At 47.2% G+C, this 22678-nt stretch overlaps 1 protein-coding gene across 2 annotated transcripts in view; it reads right to left on the reverse strand.

Annotated features, from left to right (window-relative positions):
* The window catches only part of LOC138300660 (basic phospholipase A2-like), a 388486-nt gene extending 377928 nt beyond the window's left edge, over positions 1 to 10558 (reverse strand). Inside the window, exons 1-2 of one of the 2 annotated variants that reach the window (XM_069240288.1) lie at positions 10455 to 10558; positions 5453 to 5504 (exon numbers count right to left, since the gene is read on the reverse strand). In XM_069240288.1, coding sequence (XP_069096389.1) covers positions 5453 to 5492 — 40 coding nt within the window. In that variant the 5' untranslated portion in view covers positions 5493 to 5504; positions 10455 to 10558. Of the gene's footprint in view, positions 1 to 4633; positions 4763 to 5452; positions 5505 to 10454 lie in introns of those variants that run through there. The other variant, XM_069240289.1, reaches the window with a different exon arrangement.
* Positions 10559 to 22678: the final 12120 nt, after the last annotated feature.

The following is a 22678-nucleotide window of genomic DNA, read 5'->3' on the forward strand; positions in this document are numbered from 1 at the left end:
CCGAATGCCCATGTTACGGAGAGCCTGTCCCTGTCCCTGTGTAGTAGCAGTACTCAGTTTGAAAGACAGCCTTCTCACGGTAGGCATGTATTGTTCTTGACCTCAGTGTTCACAATGTAAGTATCCTAGATCTCACTCACCACGTGTCACACCTTTAGAGCATAATGAGCGCAGCACAGAGGATTCTGCACGTGCACATAGCTCTAACATTTTCAACCATTTCTCAATGTCCGGGGCAACGGGTGCCTTCCACTGCACTGCAATCAGCCTTTTAAAAAGAGCAAATGCGAGATCAATAAACTGATATAGGTGTTTATCGCCTTTGGCTTTTGGGCAGAGACCCAGAAAGCAGGATTCGGAGGTGGGGGTCAGCACATGGCCTGTCAATTCTGCTGAGATGGTAGTAACTTTGACCCCCACCAGGTGCAATGGTGGACATTATCATACCATGTGTTAGAACCCAGCATTGCCAGCTTGCAGCATGGGCAGGGGGGAAATAAAAGCATGATGTGTGTAATTAAATTATGCAAAACAGAATTTTACATTCCTTGACACCTCCTTTCCCTGCTGTAAAGCCCATGCCCAAGCCGTCAGATTCAAGTATAATGTGAAGATCCACCTCAAAACCCCAACTCCAAACCCCATGAACTGCAAGAATTCCTATCTCAGGGCGTTCAAAGATTTTTTGATGCTGAGAGACACTGCAACCCTGCTATGTGCCTCTGGGGGTGTATTGTGAATAACTCATAAAAGCCTTTGTATGCTGGGGAAGATGCTACCTCCTGGAATAAATCCAGACTAATCATCATGTATCAACATACCGCTCAACAGGAGGATTTGCTGGTGAGCACCTTTCTGGGACCTTTGCAGTCAAGATTAAGGAGGGACAGCAGGCGCTATGACCGAACATCCAGTGGGTCTTTTCCTCGTTTGGGGAGAGCTACTATCAATGTTTCCTGCAGCGAGTGTGTAAGCTGGCCGCATCACCTGGCTTTCTCGAACACCTCCAGGAGGGGCTGGGTGATCAGGGCAGAGAACGTGTGCACATAGCCCTCCTCCGATCCCCTCCCTCCAGCCTAGCACCGACCCTCATTACAAGGAAAAATAAAGTGATAATAACGTAATGCTCGTTATTATCATTTTATTTTTATTTTTTGGAAAAAACAGTAGGGTGACGCTCCTCTGCCTTAGCAGAGGAACCACCCCTGCAAATAGGTTCATCCAGTTCGGCATTCTGAAGTGGGGACAGGCATGGTAATAGGAGTCCATTCATGAAAGCATGTAGCAAGTCAGGGGCGGGTGTGTCTGCGACTCTATACAAGGTGTGATGGAAATCACAGAATGCTTCATTTATGTCAACCTGCGTAGAGGCTAACGAGCCGTCCTCATGTTTTATGGCACCAATGGGGGGGTGTAGCTGATCTCCTTTCACTAACCACACTAGTAGTTTACCCAACCAGTTGCCTTCTGTGTGCATCCCAGTGAGCCAGTGTTTGTAGTCAATACTCACCTCTACTCTACATCCACTAAGTTTTCAGGGGCCCTACAGAGTGAATAAAACAAACAGGAAGACGCCGTCTTTGGGTCAGAATACCACTTCCACCCAGGTAAAAAGCTTGCTGCATGCCCCGAATGTTCTACATAGAAAGGGACTCAGTCCTCTGTGGTATGGAGCTCAGAATGCACACCCAGGCCATAGCAGGTAGGCTTCAACAGGCCTCATTTTCTCAATACGCTGTAGCTCAAGATTGTGATTTATCAATGCCAATGGGCCTCTCAGTGGCAGATCGTTTAACTGCTGTAGCCTGGCTCAGAAACTGATAAAACCCTTGGAAGGCTCGCTACACAGCCTGAAGGGCAACAGCAACTTCCAACTAGGGGCAAAAGCATGCAGGTCCATTTCTGACATGTTGTAAGTGCCCACCTACCCACACTGTGTCCCCATATGAAGAGGCCAAAGCTCAACATGGCATACAGAAAGCATGCAGCTTGACTGAGCAGGTGAGAAGTCCTGTCGAAAATATAAACTCGGACCCTCTTCTCTAAACATTATGGATCCACTGGGGACCAATGGCTACACACCTCTCAAGGTTCTAAGCCAGGCCGTCCCAAGGCCACTAGTGGCTTCTCCGCGCTTCCCGCCTCCCCTTTAGTTCTTCACGTTGATCACTGATGCCATAAAATATCTGACTGAGGGCCATCACTTGTCCCAATGTGCTCTGGCAAACACTAAACTCCAGCGGAGTGATTAAGCTGTCCCCCATCCAAGCCCACCAATGGAGAACAGGTAGAAGACAGCAAGCCTTGAGTGCTGAAAGACCAATTACTTGGGATTGTGGATCTAGAAAACCATTACAGGCTAAATGACCCGCCAGCAGTTGTCGATAGGCAATTTCTTTGTACCCTCAAATAGTGTTCTGATGGTTTGTTTGCCACAGGCATGCCAGGCACTGGTCTGTGGCTTATGGTGGACTCTAGGCAGAGAAATCAATCAATGGCTCAGACGCATATGGAGAACAGTTATGGCAAGTCAGACGATTGATTGCTTGATTTTCCAAAACTTCTTCCTAAGGGTTTTTGAAAAACAAACATATTCAGAGTAGAGCCAATCCCACATGTTTCACGCTAAGCATTTTGCTTAGCCTACGCTGGAGATGCTGCAACAGCAACTCCACTCTATACTTAAAGATCCCCACCATGTAGGAGGGGATCTTTAAATAGGGTGGTTGGTCCTCTGTCTCCCTTGCAGGACACCAGGCCAGCCAAATGAATTAAAATGAGCTTATGTCTCTTTTTAATAGCGCTGAATTACCTACTTCATGGATATGAGGAGTAAGTAATGGAATAAAGAAGGTTCCTGAAGTGCATAGCACAATTATTCATCAGAAATGTTTGCATTGGATCGAAGTCATAGAAAGTTATATCTAAGGTGGTTCACAAGAATTCTGTTCAGATGTTATACTTGGGCAAAAATCAGAAGACATCAATAAACACTTAAAGAGTAAAACTGAGGAGGGGGCATTCCTGAACAGACGTGAAGGTCACCAGATTGTAGGCCCTAAAACTTCATTATTTATGAACTTAAATGGGATGGAGAGCTCAGTGCCTCGTGAATCAAAGGAGTATGTGATTGCAAGCCTATGAAGCGCAAAATGGCAGACTCTGCGATTGCAAAACCCAAAGCACAAAAGTCTTTGCAACTCACTATGTTAGACATTGAAAACTCTTTTCACTCTGCTAGGAAAAGTGTATATGAAGGGATGGCCCCTTCTTTTTGTGAATTGCAATGATGTGTACCAATGGTTTAAAACTTCCTTTTGGGTCGCAAGCCAGTGAATGAATACCAACATCTGAATGGGAATGAAATTCATTTGCAAAAGTGCTCCAGTGGGATAGCTTTCACTTTCTGAATGTAGGCCTTACGGAAAGCATGCAACAGTTCAGGGTGGAGCTGCATGCTCCCTCCTGTCATTTTCGTAGTGCTAATATTTTTGTCTACCTTACAACCCCTGTTCTTTTAAGGAAACAGAACTGTAGTTTCAGCACTTCATAATAAACAAGTAGGGATGGAGGGCTGCTGCCTGATGAAGCTCTCCATCCCTGCAGCCCTGCATTGTAGCCTTTCTGTTGGATTTGCAAAGGGAATGAGGGCGTCATTATTATGGATGATGCAGGAGTTTTGTGAATCTTACAGAAAGCTTATTTTGCTACCTGCATCCCTCAAAACTCAAAATAATCTGTGAGAGATGCAGTGGCGGCTGGTGACCTTGAAAGTGGTGGGACGTAAAAGTTCTTTCCTACGTTCACAGCATGAGTGAGGCATCTACACATACCAATGGTCTGAACTTCAAAAAGTAAAACCGGAAATCCTAGGACCAATTCCGGCTTCCCAGCTAGACCAAAATGCGTGATTTTAGGCAAATGTTTTATTTCACCAAACCTCCCTTTTCTTTGTTAACACATATGAGTGCACCTTAAAATGCACATGTTCAGAAGCATATGCTCTGTAGAAAGACATGCTATGCTTGATTTAATCGAAATTAACTTTGCTTCATGTTAATATTGCTTCATGTATCATAAGAAACTAGCCTACATATAGAGCAGACGACATATAACGGATGTTTAGGACCTTGGGATAAATGTATTTTGGGGGCCTTTATCCGGAACAGTTTTGAATTTATGATCCAGTTTCAACTCTTTCATGTCTTCTTTGGCCAGGTCACTAACAGTGCACAGGCACAATCATGTACATTAAAAATGGGTTTACATATAATATTCATGGATAGTGGTGTGTGCTTCAGTATTCCAAGCGACAGCAGTTCACCAATATAACTGCAAATAATCTCCGTGACACCCTCCCATTTCTCATACACAAGGTCCTGTTAATGATCTAAAAGAAACTTTTTTAATGGATGTTGCATGAAACATAAACCCAACATTTCTCGGCAAAATGACTATTATACACTCTCACGCATCACCCACATTAAACGACATAGTAATTCCAAACAACCTGCTTATGAATTACTCAAAGTCATCAGGGCAAGGCTTTTTGGCACAACACAGCTGGCTCTATCAAGCCCCCTACCCTAAAAGGCTGGGGCCCTGGGCAAGAGCTCACTTTGCAAATTAATACCTTAAAGCTGATTGCACAGCACAATCTTTTAATCAGTGAACGTGTTCATTTTCTTCTTCCACTCCACGCAGCACCTGCAGAAACCATGTGCTCTAGGGTGAACGGGACGCTTCGTGAGTAGATTCCGACGATATGGAGGTTGCTTTGTGCAGAACAGCCAATGCCGATGTAGCTTTTATATTTATTATAAGAAATTGCACGAGAGCTGCGGCGGGATTAGATGGACAAAGCAACCCAGCGCCCCAGTGAAAACACAGACGGCTGGGTTAGCTGGCCAAATGCCCTGCCCTCAAGACAGAATGGATTTATTGTGACAAGCCTTAAGAACGCATGTCAGGCAGGCCGGGCCCTTAGACCGGCCAGTCTGTCATGCACAGTTTAACTACAGAGCTCTTCTGCTGTACATGCAGCAGCCACGCCCCCCCCCCCCCCCCCCATTGGCATGTGAAAAAATTTAACTTATTTCCTTTGAACGGGACCAGTGAAACAATGAGCTGTTTGATCAAAGTAATCGGCACAGAATGAACAACATTTTACCAAAAATTATAGAAAAGTATAAAAAAAAGAATGCAAGCTGTTTTATTTTCCAGGAGTATTGGCAGCCCAAACAAGTGGGGCAACGCGCATTTGTCCCTATGAGGGAACAGCCTCTGAGGTGCAAACCAGTTATTGTGCCAAAACAGCAACTGCTTTGCAACCAGTGCCTTAGTATACCAAGTCCTCGGTATGAGATCAAAAGAGTGAAGAAACACTCGGGATTCGGGATTATTTCCGCAGAAGTAATTCTTGGTTATCAAGAGCTGCATGTTTACTACTTACGGCAAGATATCAGCAACACAGACAAGAGTGACGACTGCATCTCCGGATGTGTCTGTAAGAGAAAACATGATTGTTATAGAGCTGAGCAGTAACCGTAGCGTCAGAGAATGTCACCACTCACACTAAATTGCTTCACAATAGAGTTTGTACGTGTATCGTTGACAGTCTGTGGTTATCGTTTATATAATCTCACTATTTCACTCTGCACCTTCATCTGCAATGGTTTATGTATGCTTTGCTCCAAGGATCTGTGTATTACTGATTGCATTCTACGGCACAGTGGCTACTGTCACTGTCAGTTTTCACTCGTAACTTTACCTGTCTGTGGGCTGCGTGAATGACAAATACTCATGTAGTGTATATGTCTCCGTAACGTGTGTATGTTTTTGTAAATTCCCAGAACTCTTGGTCTGGACAAAATAGTCGTTTTTGATGGGCAAGACCTATTAAACAACAAGCATTTGCAATGCAATAGGTCTCGCATGAGTTAGAGCTATTAGCGTTGTAAATGCATAACTGGATTTTTCTTGCCACATAAATTGGTCAACCCTGCCGCATAATTTGGTCCTCTCTGCCACATAATTCCAGTGGCCCTGCATATAATGAAAGCACTTCACTTACTGCCGAGAGTCTTTCCCTGATGACTTTGAATATTTGTTAGATTGCTTTTAGTACCGTTTTCTCTTTTATCCCAGTCTCCTTCCTTTCTTCTACCACTGGCTATCATTTCAGGTGTATGCGGTCACTAGTGGGAATATTTAGAGATGGTAAAGAACATTGTTTCCAGGGATCCGGAGCAACAAGGTTCGTGCAACTTGACGTCCTCCTCCAGCAGCTTGGTAGGAGACACATTTTGATTCGGCATGCTATTCTGTAGGCTACAGGTTTTTGCAGCACTGGTTAGAGAAGACCACATGCAGCCAGCTTATTCGCCAGAAACTACTCTTTGATAGCACTTCGATGCCCTTATGCAAGATTTCGTGGGTGCTATAAAAGTACTTAAACATCTTTTTTTGCTTTTGAGTGCCAGCCCTTTGTCATTTCTTCCGGGTCAGCAGAAAAAGCATCCAAACCTTCATCAAAAAAACAGTCTTGACAGGCAACATATCCGTTCCCCAGGGTGACACCAAGTTATGTACAGATCTTAAATAATGTGAACATTATTTACAACTGAGCCGCGCACTCATTGTGAAAGTCTATGTATATCTGTCAATTGTGTGCATTTGAGATGTGTTTATAGTTTCGGAGCAAGTTCTTTAAGGTTCCAGGTGCTGATGGTTTCTTGACAGAGCTGCTTTCATGAGGGGTGCGGAGTTCCCTAATAGCTCTTTGAAAATCAAACTACAGAAGCCTACGGCACTGGTGCCCCAGAGAGAGCAGTAATTTCCAGCCAAATGAAATATACTGTGAAAAAGCACCGTGTGAGAACCGTCACCTTCCTCTGCTTTGAGCTCCTGAAATCGAAGCACAAAAATGCACATTCAAAGACTGATTCACCACCCAAGGACACGTTTTAGAGGTGACAGTTTTAATAAACCTCATAAACTTAGGATACCCGTAGAAACGAGGTCGCGCTATATGTAACATCATGTAGTGATGTAAAGTGCTCCACCGATCGAGTTCGCGCTATATCCGTAGTTATATAAAGCGCTCTTCTGATTGAGTTTGCGCTATATGAAATTGATGTAGATTACTGCTTCAAAGATAGCGCTTGCGTGCTGCCTGGCCCGAACTAAAAATGAAAGCATTCAAGAATTCATTGTAAGGGATAAATGACCAATTATGATTTTCTGTACCCAGTATTCTAAAGAAAGGATGTGGGTGCAAGAAAAGTTGAGTAAAGACAAGTTTAAACATGCCCCCAAAATAACAGGTGCCAATTAAAATAGATGATTTTCATAAAGTTCTGTAGAAACTCATCCATTCATAACCTGCGCCACACTGCCAGTTCATGTGCAGTCAGCAGTTTAGCAGCAAAGTATATTTCACATTGTAAAAACGGATTAATTTGAACCCACTATATGGATTTAACAAAGCTGTGTTTTTATTCCAGGTGCTTTATATAGCCTAGACTTTGACGCGCAAGTACATTCGCCAGTATTGCGATATTTCGGTCGAGTCCCACAGCCAGGAGTATGAGCTACGAGTATAACCCAGCCACGAGTATAACCCAGGTCGTCAATCGGTAAGTATACCACTAGACCCTCCTGTTCCATTTTAATGGCACATAAATAATTCCATTAGAGCACCGCTTGTGGCGAAGGTAGAATAAGCAGAAGCCAGAGTAACCAACTTAGACATCAAACACATATAAAAGGGAGTATGCATCAAAAAACTTGCCTCGCTTTCCTTCGAGATATTTTTAGCTTGAAATTACAAAACTGCGGCCTCCGCATAAAACTCAAATAGCTGTGGTATAGTGATTTTATTGCAGTCCTGAATTCAATGCAGCTGAAACATTGTGAGCTCAAAGGGAGCGTGTTCCCATTTAGTCCTGAGTTTCTTTAGAGAGGGGTAGCCTGATTATTTTGCAACGTGACAAACAGATGGAACTTCGACTTGATAATAAAATAGGTACAAAAATGCATTAGTAAATCAGATTTTCTTTACTGACACGAGGAACAGAATCATTCTACAAACCAGTAACATCCCTGCATTGCCGTGTTACCATAACAAAGAGCTCGCCGAGCTCTTAAAGCGGCAGAACTTATGTTTAAGGTCCAGCGACTGGAAAGGGCTCAATAAAATATTGTGCGGCCGCCATATGTAATCATAAAGTGAGGCGAGCCGCACAGCAACAATTAAAGGAGCTGGAATGACTCAAGTGCTCCACGGAAACATACCCAAACAGGGAAAGGTGTGGTGCAAAAACCAGAGCCTCCTTTGGAACCGAGGACCCGGGTTAGAGTCATGGCATCGGCTCAACATCACTAAATTTCCAGTGCCTACAAAAAATTAAGGTCTTTGTGTAATGTAGCTGGTACTCATGTAAAGCTTCAAAACAAGTAATTAAATAATCTAGCTTGTCTCCTCCCTCCCACCACCAGGGAAGCACAATTTGCACAGAGATCCAACAAAGAGCAAATGTAGCACTAAGGGGAGACAGAAGAAAACAAGCATTCTCAATGCAATGGTTTCATGTTTGCTCGAGTTAGAGCTCTTAGCTTTGTAAATTACTGACTGGACTTTTCTTGCCACACAGATTAAAAATAACAAGAGGAAGAGAGCGAGCTGGCCCTGGAAAAGCCCCCCACTGCTGTTGGTTTATGTTTACAGAGGGAGCTGGTGGGGAGGAGGGACTGATTATACACCCACAGTGTAAGACAAACAGGCCAATACTGAAAGAAAAAGTCCCCTTCAGAAGAGATAAACAGGACATAGGGTAATTATACAGTAGTTTGTGGTGCTCCCAAAAGAGAAAAAGGCAGGACAAAGAGGTAGAACTGACCACTAGCAAGCAAGGATTTTTGAATGACAGAGGAACCACCAAATGAAATCACTGGAACCCACAGTATAAGTATACTTAAAAGATATACAACATGTCGAACAAACTGACCACTAGCAAGCAAGGATTTTTGAATGACAGTGGAACCACCAAATGAAATCACTGTAACCCACAGTATAAGTATACTTAAAAAAAATACAACACGTCGCACGCTACGTTCGACCTAAAAATAGGGTATGTAGCCTAAAACAGGAGAAACATATTTCCACTACGTCTGCCACCTCACTGCTATGACAATGTCCACAGTAAAAGTGGTAAACTAATTTATAAATATTATATTATATGTCTAATACAAATGAGCAATTACCAAAGTAACATTAAAGCCATCGCATCTGTAAATGCTACTGCACACATCCCATAACTCCCATGCTTCTCTGCACACATCCCATAACTCCCAAAAGGGTTTTACGTATCCAGACATCCATCAAAGCAACACCTATCCCAAAGCTTCCACTGCACGGATTACGTCAGACTCAATACAAATTAACACTAGATGCACCCAAGGCCCCCTTAAACTCCGCAGTTGTTTAAACTTATTGTTTAAAAAATCTATTTTTATATGCAGTACCGGCTGTGTGATGATTCATTTTATACACTTATGCACTTAAGAAGGTGACAGGATTAAACCACACGAACAGTCCCCCGACCACACACACCCAAGCACTTGGAGTGTGATATATACTACAAGTCATTCCCACAGATTTTTACAGTGTATTTTAACTAAAAGTAAAAAAAATAAACAGCACAAACACGTCAAAATAACAATGTCTGTGAAACAGAATGTTCAACCTATTCTAGGCAGGGTGCAACTTGTAGCAGTGAAATAACAGACGAGAGAGAGTATAATCCATAACACAGTGGAACATCCGTGACCATGGCTCAACAATAACAAAAATAAGGGTTGCCATGCCCAACTAAAATCAAACAAAGTCTTGGTTAGGTAAAGACAAGGTGTTCAGGGGTATGTACATTAAAATTAAAGGCAAGTGACAGGTGAGAACAGTCCTTAATTTGAACCAGTGTTTGCTCTTGGCATTTGGCAACAGGCACTTATTTTACCTCATCAGTTTTTCACCCATTGCAAGACAGAGAAAAACAAAAAAGGGGAAAGAAAAAGGAAAAGAAAGACGGGAAAACAGTGACAAAGGGTGAATGTAGGGAGTTAAAAAATCTGCAAGATTGAGATGAAGGTGCAGGGAGTGTCTGGCGGTGGATGAATGACACTTTGGCCCATATTTATACTTTTTGAAGCAAACCTACGTTAGCGCAGGTTTGTGTAAAAAATTATAGCGCCGGCTAGCGCCATTCTAGGATGCCAGCCGGGTGCCATATTTAAGGAATGATGCAAGCAGGCGCTAAGGTCCGGTTAGCATAAAAATACATGATACTAACCAGGTAGGGGAGGCGTAGGGAAAACTGGAGGTTGTGCAGGAAAGAATGGCTCTAGTCAGGTTAGAGTACAAAAAATGACCCTCTGTGATTGTGTGCGGGTCTCACCAGAGCGGTGTTCAGGAGCACAGGCTTCTGTGAGAACGGTGGCTTAACAGGCTCAATCTGAAGGCTGCTGCATAGGCTGGAATCTCCTCTGAAACGTTACTCATGTGCCGCTCTGGCATGTTCTTGTTTGTCACTTATATAGCTACAGGGAAACAAGAGAGGGGGAGGAAAAAAGGGGAAGAGTCATTGTTTGATAGCTTTGGAAATGAGAAGCATCTTTGCAATCATGGATAATGTAACATTTGTTACTGTTTCTTATGTTTAGCTGCCCCTCCCTCTTATAGCAAACATACTAAAAATATATGCATTTATCTCAGTTTTGAAAACTGCCAAAATGCAGTGCAGGTAAACAACCACTATTTGTGCATATATTGCTAGTGGATGAATCAAGAAATACTACTACTCTGTAAGGACGATTCCACATATAAACTTAAAATAAATGTAGCCACACTGTACATGTAACGGCACATTTTTCTAATTTATTCCCGAGTTGTGAAGAGAAACTGGCATAATAATCCAATACTTCAAAGTATTCTAGAAGATCGTGAAGCATTATTAATTCAGGGTTTAAAAATCAAGTATGCTCCTGAAATATATTATGCGCCTTATACAAAAAGACCTGGATAGAGAATGCGTAGCACAAGAAAGCTGTGTCAACAGTGTGGCCCTCTGACTAAGGCCCTCATTACGACATTGGTGGTAAATCCCATTAACAGCCAAGCTGACAGCCGCCAACATACCGCTGCGGCGGTGGATATCCGCTCACCATATTATGACACACACCAATCCGTCACTGTTCAGCCACAGACACAAATCCGCCACACCAAAGGTCAGAGATAAACTGGAGGTATCAAAACCCACACCGTTACGCCAACAGAACTACGCCCATCACATTATGACCCACGAATCACCACGGTGGACATTCAATGGCAGTAAACCATTGGCGGTACATACCGCTGCACTCAAAATACACACACACATACAAAACAACATCACATTGGTCAATTCAAACAACACACACCTGACACCAATACACACACCACAACCACACACCCACACCACTATAAAACACACACCCACATTACCCACAACCCCTTACGAACACAAACTATTGGCACAAGACAGACACCACGACTACAGACTAAACCAGAGCCACACACCACCTGCACCAATACACCACCCACGTACCCCACATCATACACCACAACACATCACCCTACACACCCTCACCTACACAACTCACACAACACCCATGGCACCACAAAGACACCCCAGATTCTCAGAGGAGGAGCTAAGGGTCATGTTGGAGGAAATCATCAGGGTAGAGCCTCAACTATTTGGAGCACAGGTGCAGAAGATATCAATTGCTAGGAAGATGGAGCTGTGGAGGAGGATGGTGGACAGGGTCAACTCCATGGGACAGCACCCCAGAACAAGGGACGACATCAGTAAGAGGTGGAATGACCTACGGGGGAAGGTGTGTTCCATAGCAGCAAGACACCATATCCCTGTACTGAGGATTGGCGGTGGACCCCCACCTTCTCCCTCACAACTAACAACATGGGACGAGCAAGTCTTGGCAATCATGCATCCTGAGGGCCTGGCTGGAGTAGCAGGAGGACTGGACTCTGGTAAGTCAACTGTCTACTACTATCACCCCCTACCTACATGCAATCACATACCCCCACCCTCACACTCACTCCCATCACTCCACCACCTACCACCTCCCCCCCACCATCACATCTCCCTCATCCCAATGCCAATACCAATGCATGGACACCACTCACAGACCTGCATGGACACCTATCACTAAAGCATGCACACTGTAGAGAAGTGATCATTCCACCATACACCAACGTACACAAGTGAAAGCTGCCAGGGCAAATACAAACAAAGAGGACAACTCACTGATGCACAATACGTCACACACAGAAGCAATACCACAGCATTTATATACCCACAGGTATCCCAACCAATGTCAGCGGAGAAGAGGTGCCAGCACTATCCAGTCCCCCAACTGAGGAAGCCCACAGTGATGACAGTAACTCTGGCCGTTTGGATCTGGATGACCAACCTGGCCTATCAGGGACCTCTGGACAGTCGGTTACACAGGCACAGTCACACACCACCACAGAGCCTCCCCCACCTGGAAACACCACCACAGCACCCATCCAGCGTACCCATACCTCTCTCCCCAGGACATGTCAATCAGCAGTGTGTCCACCACTACAGGGACCCCAGGGAACACCTCATGCCCAAGACAATCAGGGACCTGGGGTCAGTGGTTCAGGGGACAGAGGCACAGGACAACAGGGAAACTGGGAGGACTGCTGTGCGCCTGGGGGAGGACAGGCCCAGGGAACCGACTCTCCAAGAGGCACTTTCAGAGATCCTGGGAGCCTACCAACATTCCCAGGAAACGCTGGGCCAGATCCTGGACAACTTGCAGAAGAACAGGCGGCTGCAGGAGGGACAGTTTCAGGGGATCAGGGAGGACTTGGCATTACGAGGGAGGCAGTGTCAAAACAGCAGGCCCCTGCCACTAGCCAGACATCTGATCTGCCTGCTACGTCTGCTGCCACTAGTGGGCAGGAGGCTCTGCCACAGGACCAACAGGCCACCAGCACCCCTCCCCCTGCAGATGGTGAACCACCCCGCAAACGTTCCCTGTGATCCAGGCAGAAGCCAGAGACTTTTGCCAAGACCCCCACCAAGAAATGAGACTCTCCTGATTGTCACTCTTGTGTCCCACTCTGTCACCCTGTCCACCTTGAACTGCCATTGCTCCCCTTCCTATGTCCCCTTGGACTATGCACCTGTGCACCAAGTAGACTGGAACAATGCCCTGGGCTTTCCTCCATCATCACCCCATCCCAATGCACTTGCCCCTCTTCTTCTTAGCACTTCAATAAACACCCTTTGAAAAATACAAGTATGGAGTATGTCACTTTTTTAAAGTATGTATTCGTTTAACCAGGTTCAAACATTGCAATTCAAATGCACAGTAATGTTCACATAGGAAAGACCTGTAGTAGGCTACAGTGATCACACCAGGAGTGACAGTGGGACACCAACATCTGCAAAATTCATTGTCAAAGGGTACAGTGAGTAGGCATGGAAGTGGGAAATAACAGCATGCCAGTGCCAAGAATAATCTAAATAATGACAATGAAATGTGAAGTAACACTGTCTTACCTGTGTGTTATTGGAAGTACTGTCATATCACTGCTGTTCTGTTGTGCTCATTCTCATCCTCTGCCTCCTCATCCACACTGTCCACAGGGTCCACTGCTGCCACACGGGCATCTCCAGCCTCCTCATCCTGCAGAAAAGGCACATGGTGTCTCAATGCAAGGTTGTGCAATGTTCAGCATGCCACGATTATCTGGCAGACCTTCTTGGGTGAGTAGCAATGCAATATGAGTTCCATCAATCGCCCCAATTATGTTGTGGATATGTCCCATTGCCAGCTAGTCAGTCTTCACTGTGGCCAAATCCTCCACCTGGGGGAAAACAATGCAGCTGCACACGTTTAATCAGGGTAGACAACACTCTTGTCAGCACGTTTGAGAACATTGGCTGTGACATTCCTACTGCCAAGCCCACTGTCACTTGGAAAGAACCAGATGCCAAGAATTGGAGCACAGATAGGACTTGCACAAGAGGGAGAATCCCAGTAGGTTGACGGATAGCAGATATCAGGTCCATTTCCTATTCGTCCACAGTGGTTGCAGTCTAAGGGATAAAAGAGTGAGGAGCTAGTCACAAACTGAACATTGGAGCCACAACTGTACAATGCATGATGTTAATTTTTAATGGTTAAGTGGGATTTGTCCTGTATGTCCTATTTTGTAACTGTGACCCAGTTATTATCCAGGGCCTGACCCTCCAAGAAATGGCATCCGCCTGTCCTGTGTGGAGGGGCAGGTGGAAGTGAGGTAATGCCGCTGACGTTTTGCGCCGTTGTGATAGGCGGTCGGGAATCGCCGTGCAACTCCTCATTGGTTAACATTGGGCCTTGTGGGGTACAGTGGCCAGAGGTGATGTACGCCCGTGGTGACGGTATGCACCGCCGCGTACGTGACTGCCATTTCCTATCTGATCACTCACTTGCTACCTGACATTCAGCAGGAGAGGACCTACACTGCATGTGCTGCTGTGGCCTGTCTCCGGAACCAACCATGGCCCGTGTGACTGGGGCAAGGGCCCCTGCTTTCACCTCGGCGGAGTTGGAGCGACTGGTGGATGTGGTCCTACCCCAGTGTGGACTGCTTTATGGGCCTCCAGACCAACAGGTGAGTACACTGTAGGTACGATGCATGTGGCATGAATGCATGGAGTGGTGTGTGTGAAGGCCTCATGTAGGGGGGTGGGTGGATGTCCCCTGGGCGGCGTACAGCTTTTGTGCCAGGCATGTGTGTGTTAATGGTGATGTGAAGGGGTATGGTGGGCCATAAGTGTAACAGGCAGGATGGTCTGAATGATACCATTTCTTGTGTGTATTTTTTCTGCAGGTCAGCCCCCATCAAAATAAGGGTATATGGCGTGCCACCGCCAAGGACGTGTGGACCCTGGGGGTCTACGGAAGGTGGAGCGCCCACTGTCAGAAATGGTGGGTGGACCTGAGACGCTGGGCATGGAAGACGATGGAGGCCCAGCTGGGGATGGCCTCCAAACGAGGAAGGGGTGCCTGTCGAACCCTGACCCCCCTGACAGCCTGCATACTGGTGGTGGCCTCTCCGGAGCTGGATGGGCGCTTAAGGACATCACAGCAACCACAAGGGGGTGAGTAAAGTGCCCATCATTACAACTTACACATGGTAGGGGTGTACCCGGGTGGAGGATGTGTGTCAGTGGGTGCTACTAGGCCAGGCCTGACATTGCAGAGTAGGTCCCATGTTAGCCAGGGTTCTGAAGTGATAATCCTGCTACCTAGCTCGCAGGCATCCACAACTGGTCAGGGCTGTGTGGGTCTGAGGTGTGCTGCAGTGTGTGCCCCTCCCCTTGCCTTGGTGGCTAGCATTATACTGGTAGTGCAATGCATAGTACGTAGGCTGTTCCCTGTGTGTGAGTGTGGTGTGTACGCCAACGGTGGTGTTGGTGCAGCCACTGACCCAGTGTCTCCTTTGTCTCTTCCCCCCTCCTTTTTGTTTTGTCACCCTGTCCTTACGTGCATTAGCATCATCTGGTGGAGGAGCGGAGGCACCGGCTATGGAGGGAGCTGCATCCCACAGGACCCAGGAGGCAGAGTCCACCGTTGCTGTGGGCACCAGTGGGACGGAGGGCGAGGGGAGCACCACAGCGGAGACTAGAGAGGACAGTTCGGACACAGATACCTCCTTCGATGGAAGCTCCCTGGTGGTGGCGGACACCTCTGTAACCACCCCAGCTACAGGTACAGCCGCCACCCCCGTACCAGCACCGCCCTCCCAGCAGTCCCTCAGCGAGTTGCCCGTGCTCGCTCACCCAGGAGGGTGGGCATCTCCTTCGCCCCAGGCACCTGAGGCCCTGTCCCAGTTAGCCCTGCTGCCCTGAGTGAGGAGGCTATTGACCTCCTGAGATCCTTCTCTGTAGGGCAGTCAACCATTGTGAATGCCTTCCAGGGGCTGGCATCCCAGATGCAACAGACTAATGCATTCCTGGAGGGCATTCACACTGCCTTGGCGGCCGAACAGAGATCGATCCAGGCTCTGGCCTCCTCTCTGATGGCAGCCATTGTCCCTGTTTCCACCGTCCACCGTTCCCCTCCAACTTCCTCTTCCCAATCCCACTCCCCTCAACCCCAACCTATCCCAAGCACACAGGCAGACGAGCATGTGCACAAGACAACACACAAGAGTGGCACTGGCAAACACAAGCACAACACATCATCCCACAGGCACTCACAACAAACACCATCCAGATGCAGACATATCAACATCCACAATTTCCACTGTGGCCCCCTCCTCCTCCTCCTCCTCCACCTGACTCCCAGTTCCGTCTACACTCACACCTGCATGCACTACATCCTCATCCAGTACCAGCATCACCACCACTCCTAGCAGAACACACACCTCACTGGCAGACACTCCACAAGAGCCATGCACACGTCTCCTGTGTCCTCTCCCACTGTACAGTCATCTCCCTCCTAAGGTACACAAATGGAAGCACTCAGACACCCAACAGCCATCCACCTCACAACAGCATCCAGCCTATGCATCTGCACCCAAACACAGCAGACAGACACCTCCTACAACCACTCCCTCTTTCTCCACTCCCAAACCTTCGCCCTCTACCCACCCCAGTATCCCTAAGAAGTTTTTCCTCTCCACCATTGACCTCTTCCCTCCCCCTCCCCCGTCCTTCACATCTGGCCAGGATGACAAAAACCCAGGCAAGCACCTCAGCCACCCAGTCCATGGGCACAGTAGTCTCCACACCCACTTGTGGTGGGAAAGGATCCAGGGCACCAGGCAGCCTCAAGGAATGGGTGCTGGCCCCAGCTGCAGGCTGGAAGACCAAGGAGCCTGCCCCAGCTGCTGCCAGGAAGGCCAAGGAGCCAGCCCCAGCTGCTGCCAGGAAGGGCAAGGAGCCTGCCCCAGCTGCTGCAAGGAAGGGCAAGGAGCAAGCACCAGCAGGCAAGAAGGACAAGGGGCCTGGTGCAGGGACTCAGACGGAGCCCCTACCACCAACCATGGTTGTGCAGCTGTCCGAGGCTGCAGGGGATGGGCTGCAGCTTCCCCCCACCACCACCACCAGCAGCACCACCACCAGTGGGTAGGCGTCCGAGGCTGCAGGGGATGGGCTGGAGCTTCCCCCACCACCACCAGCAGCAGCAGCATCACCACCACCACCACCACCAGTGGGCAGCCGTACAAGGCTGCAGGGGATGGGCTGGAGCTTCCCCCCACCACCACCACCAGCAGCATCACACCCACCAATGGGCAGCCGTCCGAGGCTGCAAGGGATGGGCTGGAGCTTCTCTCCACCACCACCAGCAGCAGTAGCAGCACCAGCACCACCACCACCAGTGGGCAGCCGTCCAAGGCTGCAGGGATGGGCTGGAGCTTCCCCCACCACCACCAGCAGCAGCACCACTACCACCACTGAGCAGCCGTCTCCCCCAGCGGACAGTATGTAGTCCTGCCTCCATGGGCTGCTAAGCAGCCAGCCTCTTGCAAATCCAGTGGGTAAGCCACCCACCAACCACAGCCTCCCAGGATTAAGAGCACAGGGCATGATGCCCCCTCCAGAACCAGTCGGTAAGACACCCACCAACCTCAGCCTCCCCAGGATCAAGAGCACAGGGCACCATGCCCCCTCCAGAACCCGTGGGTAAGACACCCACCTGAGAGACTGTGGCTTTGCACTTCCCCCTCCAGAGCACGTGGGGAAGTCACCCACTTCACAGACTGTGGCCTTGCACTCCCCAGGACAGAGCACAGGGCATGTTGCCCCCTCCAGAGCATGTAGGGAAGTCACCCACTGGAGAGACTGTGGCCTTGCACTCCCAGGACAGAGCACAGGGCATGTTTCCCCCTCCAGAGCATGTGGGGAAGTCACCCACTTGAGAGACTGTGGCCTTGCACTCCCCAGGACCAAGCACAGAGCATGTTGCCCCCTCCAGAGCATGTGGGGAAATCACCCACTTGAGAAACTGTGGCCTTGCACTCCCCTGGACCGAGCACAGGGCATGTTGCCCCCTCCAGAACCAGTGGTCTTGTTCCATCTGCCGGCTGAGGTGCCCCACGTTCCCAGTCCCCTGGAGGTGCCTGCCTATTTTCCAACTGATGCCCCTGCTATGTTCTGTCTGTGTTGGAGCAAGTAACAAGTGGGGCCTTGGACTTTGGCCTGTGGCCCTGTGGCCCACGCACAACGAGGACTGGGCAGTGTCCCTTGAACTGTATATATGTATATACCATTAAATTGCATTTTTGTATTTCTACTGTGTTGGTATTATTACACTGACTTTAGCACATTCCTGCTGTCCTTGCATTATTCCTCAGGGGTACGGGACAAATATGTTTTATTACTGCAGCTGATTGTGTGTATGGTGTTGAGGGTGGGTGTGTGTGTGTTGCGTGTGTGTGTGTCACTCTCTTTTTCCTCCCCCCCTTCCCCTGAGTGCTAGGCAGCTATACTCATTGTGATCGTCTTCGCCGTCGTTGGTGTTCGTGGTGGAGCCGGACGTAGAAAATCATTGGAAATATTTGCAGCTCAGGCTCCATGGTGGCGTGGTTCTTCCCTGTGTCTCCAAAGGTGAGTACTTTCCCTTTCATGAAGTGTTTCCGCCAGGCTTTTGATGTCGTTGGTACCGCCCCAGAAAAGGTGGGGGTTTCCTGTCTCGTAATACAGAGGGAGGAACATTGACTTCCACCTGGCTGATGGCAACTACCTCCGTGGTGGCTGTTGTTTCCACCCTGACGGTCGGTGTGGTAAAATGGCTGTCTATCTGAGTTCTCACCGCCATGGTCATAATTTGGTGGTTGTTACCGCCAGCCTGTTGGCGGTATTATCGCCACTTTTTCACCGACGCCAGGGTTGTAATGAGGGCCTAAATGTTGATACAAAATATTCTGCTGAGAGAAATAACATCAGTGTTAAATTCTGTCAGGATATAGTGCCCATCACTCTTCTTGTGCCAGCTGAGAGTCCATCAAATCTTCCTGTATTGCAAACATGGTGCTAAGAGCCAGTCTGCCAGGGTTGCCACTAGATGGCGGAGTGCTTCTTAAAATGGCATCCATTTAGGGGTGGTCATGGATGCTCAACAAGATCAGAGCTGTTCATCGTGACAGGAGTGAGCTCACTGTATTCGGAAGCTGATTGAGTGCCATGCCTGATACTCAAGATGTTTAGAATGGTGTATGTTATAGTCAGGAAGCAGTGCTGAAACTGCTGCTCACCGGTGAGCTTGCGGGGAAAAAGTGCCCTAAGCAATCCGCACTATGGTAGCTGGGAAAGTGCATAATTGAGCTCATAATACAGGCTGTGTATTCTGCTGAGAGTTCCTGTAAAGAAAAAGGGTGGATTCTTAAGAGGACAATGCACGTGTGTATATATATCACATTACATTGTGTACAATGTATTAGATTTCCAGGCTGTGTGTATATTGCTAAGAGTAGGGAACTTCCAGATGTTTTAGGGATTCCTTATTCTGCAGTTCCACAGAAGTCTAGTCGAAATAATACTCGTCTTCCACAAAACAGTGTAGAGTGATACAGTTTGAGGAAGTTGTTCTAAACATAAGAAGAGATGTGAGTGAACAAGCTTTTCGCAAGATATTTATGTTCCCTTGTGTTTAGTTTACAGGAACTCCAAGCTACCTATAAAAGCAGAGAAAGTTAGTTAGACAGAGATACTGCTAAGGTTTAAAACTACAGTAACATTTAGGGCCTCATTCTGACCCTGGCGGTCGATGACCGCCAGGGTGGAGGTCGGCTGAAGCACCGCCAACAGGCTGGCGGTGCTTCATTTTGTATTCCGACAGCCACGGTCGCCCAGTCGGGTCCGGCGGTTTTCCGCCGGATTTCCCCCGGCTGGGGGAATCCTCCATGGCGGCGCTGCTTGCAGCGCCGCCATGGGGTTTCCGACCCCCTTCCCGCCAGCCTGTTTCTGGCGGTTTTCACCGCCAGAAACAGGATGGCGGGAACAGGTGTCGTGGGGCCCCTGGCATGGGCAGTGCAGGGGCCCCCTAACAGGGCCCCAGCAGGATTTTCACTGTCTGCTTTGCAGACAGTGAAAATCGCGATGGGTGCAACTGCACCCGTCGCACCCCTGCAACACCGCCGGCTCCATTTGGAGCCGGCTTCTATGTTGCAGGGCCTTTCCTGCTGGGCCGGCGGGCGCCCTTTTGGCAGTCGCCCGCCGGCCCAGCGGGAAAGTTGAAATGGCCCCGCGGTCTTTCGACGGGGGTAGTTTGGCGGGCAGCAACCGCCGCCCGCCAAACTCAGAATGACCCCCTTAGTGTCTGATGGAGATCCTGACGTAGGTGAATACTCTGTCACAAACATGGCAGATATCCTGTCTGCCGTACTACGATCCCATTGTAGCCTATGTAGATCATAATGTGGCGGACGGGGTATCCATCGCTTTTGTGATGGAGTATACCATCTGCCAGGCTCTAAATCACACCCTTAGTGTTGCAGTTGCAACTTATGTAACACTTCTGTGTTTATCTAAAGCAATCCATTACAACCTGCACACTGCCTTGATTCCAGAAGTGACAAGGCAGAGAGTGGAGTCATATGTCTCCCTTTTTTCTCAACACAAGGTTAGTGCAAAGTGACAATTACTTTATACTTATCCAAGCCACTGATATTAGAATTATCCTTTAGGTTACAGGTTATACAGTGACAATGTCTGCATTGACCCGTGTGAAAAAAACACTTCCATCCCAGAGACATTATTGTAAGGATATATAAAGCACCACTGTCATGTCAGAAACTATGCTTCCATGTTCAAAGTACTTTTGTCATGTCAGTTTTAGCTGTTTGCTATGGTCCTATGTAATTTCATGGAAAAAAACAATTTCATGTAACATCATTACTGAGAAACTATTTCATTTAAACTGTTTAATGGAATGTCATTTAGAGTTTATGAGAAACCAATTCCTAGAATCCTTTTTTCCCTAAACTGGCTTTTTAATGCTTATTTTGTAAAGTATAAACACATTGGTTGCAGGTCTTACTCTCAGAAACATTTTTGTTGGAGGTATTGATTTCAGTGCTTACTTTTGATGATTTCAAATAATTGACCCGTCATCACCCCTTAACACAGTCCATCTGTAACCCTCTCACAACCCCTGAACACCATTGATCCATGCCCCTATTAGCCCCTTACCACGCCTGAACTACATCCATCTCTCACCCCTAAACACCATCCATCTGTACCCCCTAAAAATCCCTCACAAAGCCTAAACTACGCCCAATCCATGACCCAAAGTTCCAAATATCCCTAAACCCCACAAATCTCTCATCACAGCCAGATTCTTTCTACCCCAGGTCCTAAACTCAACCCATCTCTGAACCCAAAAAACATTTGCAAACCCTCAGCTAAAACCAATTCCTGAATCCTAAAAAAAAATTCTATGCCTAAACCTACCCATCCCTGAACCCTTAAAACCCATCACCACTCCCAAAATGCACCTATCCTCATCTCTGACACCAAAAAAACCCATCAACACCTCTAAATTCCACCCATTCCTGAACCCTAAAACAGTACAAATGAATGCATGAATGATACTGCGATTAAGTGTTCTACAACAGCACTGCTATGCTATCACATCACATCCAACAACAATGCATTTATCAGCCATGCCCAATAACAGTATGCTCATTCCATCATCTCCAAAACGCAATATACAGACTATTGATAAAGTAACACTAAACCAATCTCATCCCTGAATGCTACTGCACACATCCCATAACTACCAAAATGTTTTACATATCTAGAGATCTATCTAATGTAAAACCTATTCTAGAGCTCCCATTGCCACTGCAACAATTGCATCTGGCTCAAAAACACTAACTGGGTCCCATGCCCCCATTAACTCTGCACTTATTTAAACTTATTTTGTTTTGTAATCTATTTTTATATACAGTACTTGCCATAAACTCCAGTCACCTCTCACCCTAAAATCCCTCACCAACCATAAATTTCACTGATCTGTGAACCCTAAAAACCCCTCAACACTCCTGCTCTCCACCCATCTGTGAAACCTAAAAATCCTCACCATCCATATAGTCCTCAAATTGTGAACCTTAAACTCCTTGGCTACCTTTAAACTCCACCCATTCCCAAACTCTAAACACCACTTTTAATGCCTGAAGTCCACTCATCCCTGATTCCTTAAAATCCCTCATCGCCCCTACACATCACCTGTACCTGAACCCAAAAACATTTGACTACCCCTAAACTCCACCACATTTAATTTGAATTGGGATTTTTTTCTTAAAAGTAAATTTCTTTTAGAATGTTTCCTTCAATTTTTCATTTAATTGAATTGCCTTAAAATTGTCTTCCCTTAAAATTGGGTTTCTATGACGTGTTTTCCTCCAATGTAGTATATTAGCTTTCGTTATTCCAATAGTTCTCATGCATCAGCTCAGTACACTTAAAGTTAGACTGAGATCCCTGTACCTTTTCCTCTGTGGTTCCTCTATTTTAACTCCTGCGAGAAGGCAGAGTTATAGTTACATGACAGCCACCAGTGAATGAACCTAAGGAGTGTGTATGCTTCCATA

This window comes from Pleurodeles waltl, chromosome 6, assembly GCF_031143425.1.
Source record: "Pleurodeles waltl isolate 20211129_DDA chromosome 6, aPleWal1.hap1.20221129, whole genome shotgun sequence".
Taxonomy (NCBI): Eukaryota; Metazoa; Chordata; class Amphibia; order Caudata; family Salamandridae; genus Pleurodeles; species Pleurodeles waltl.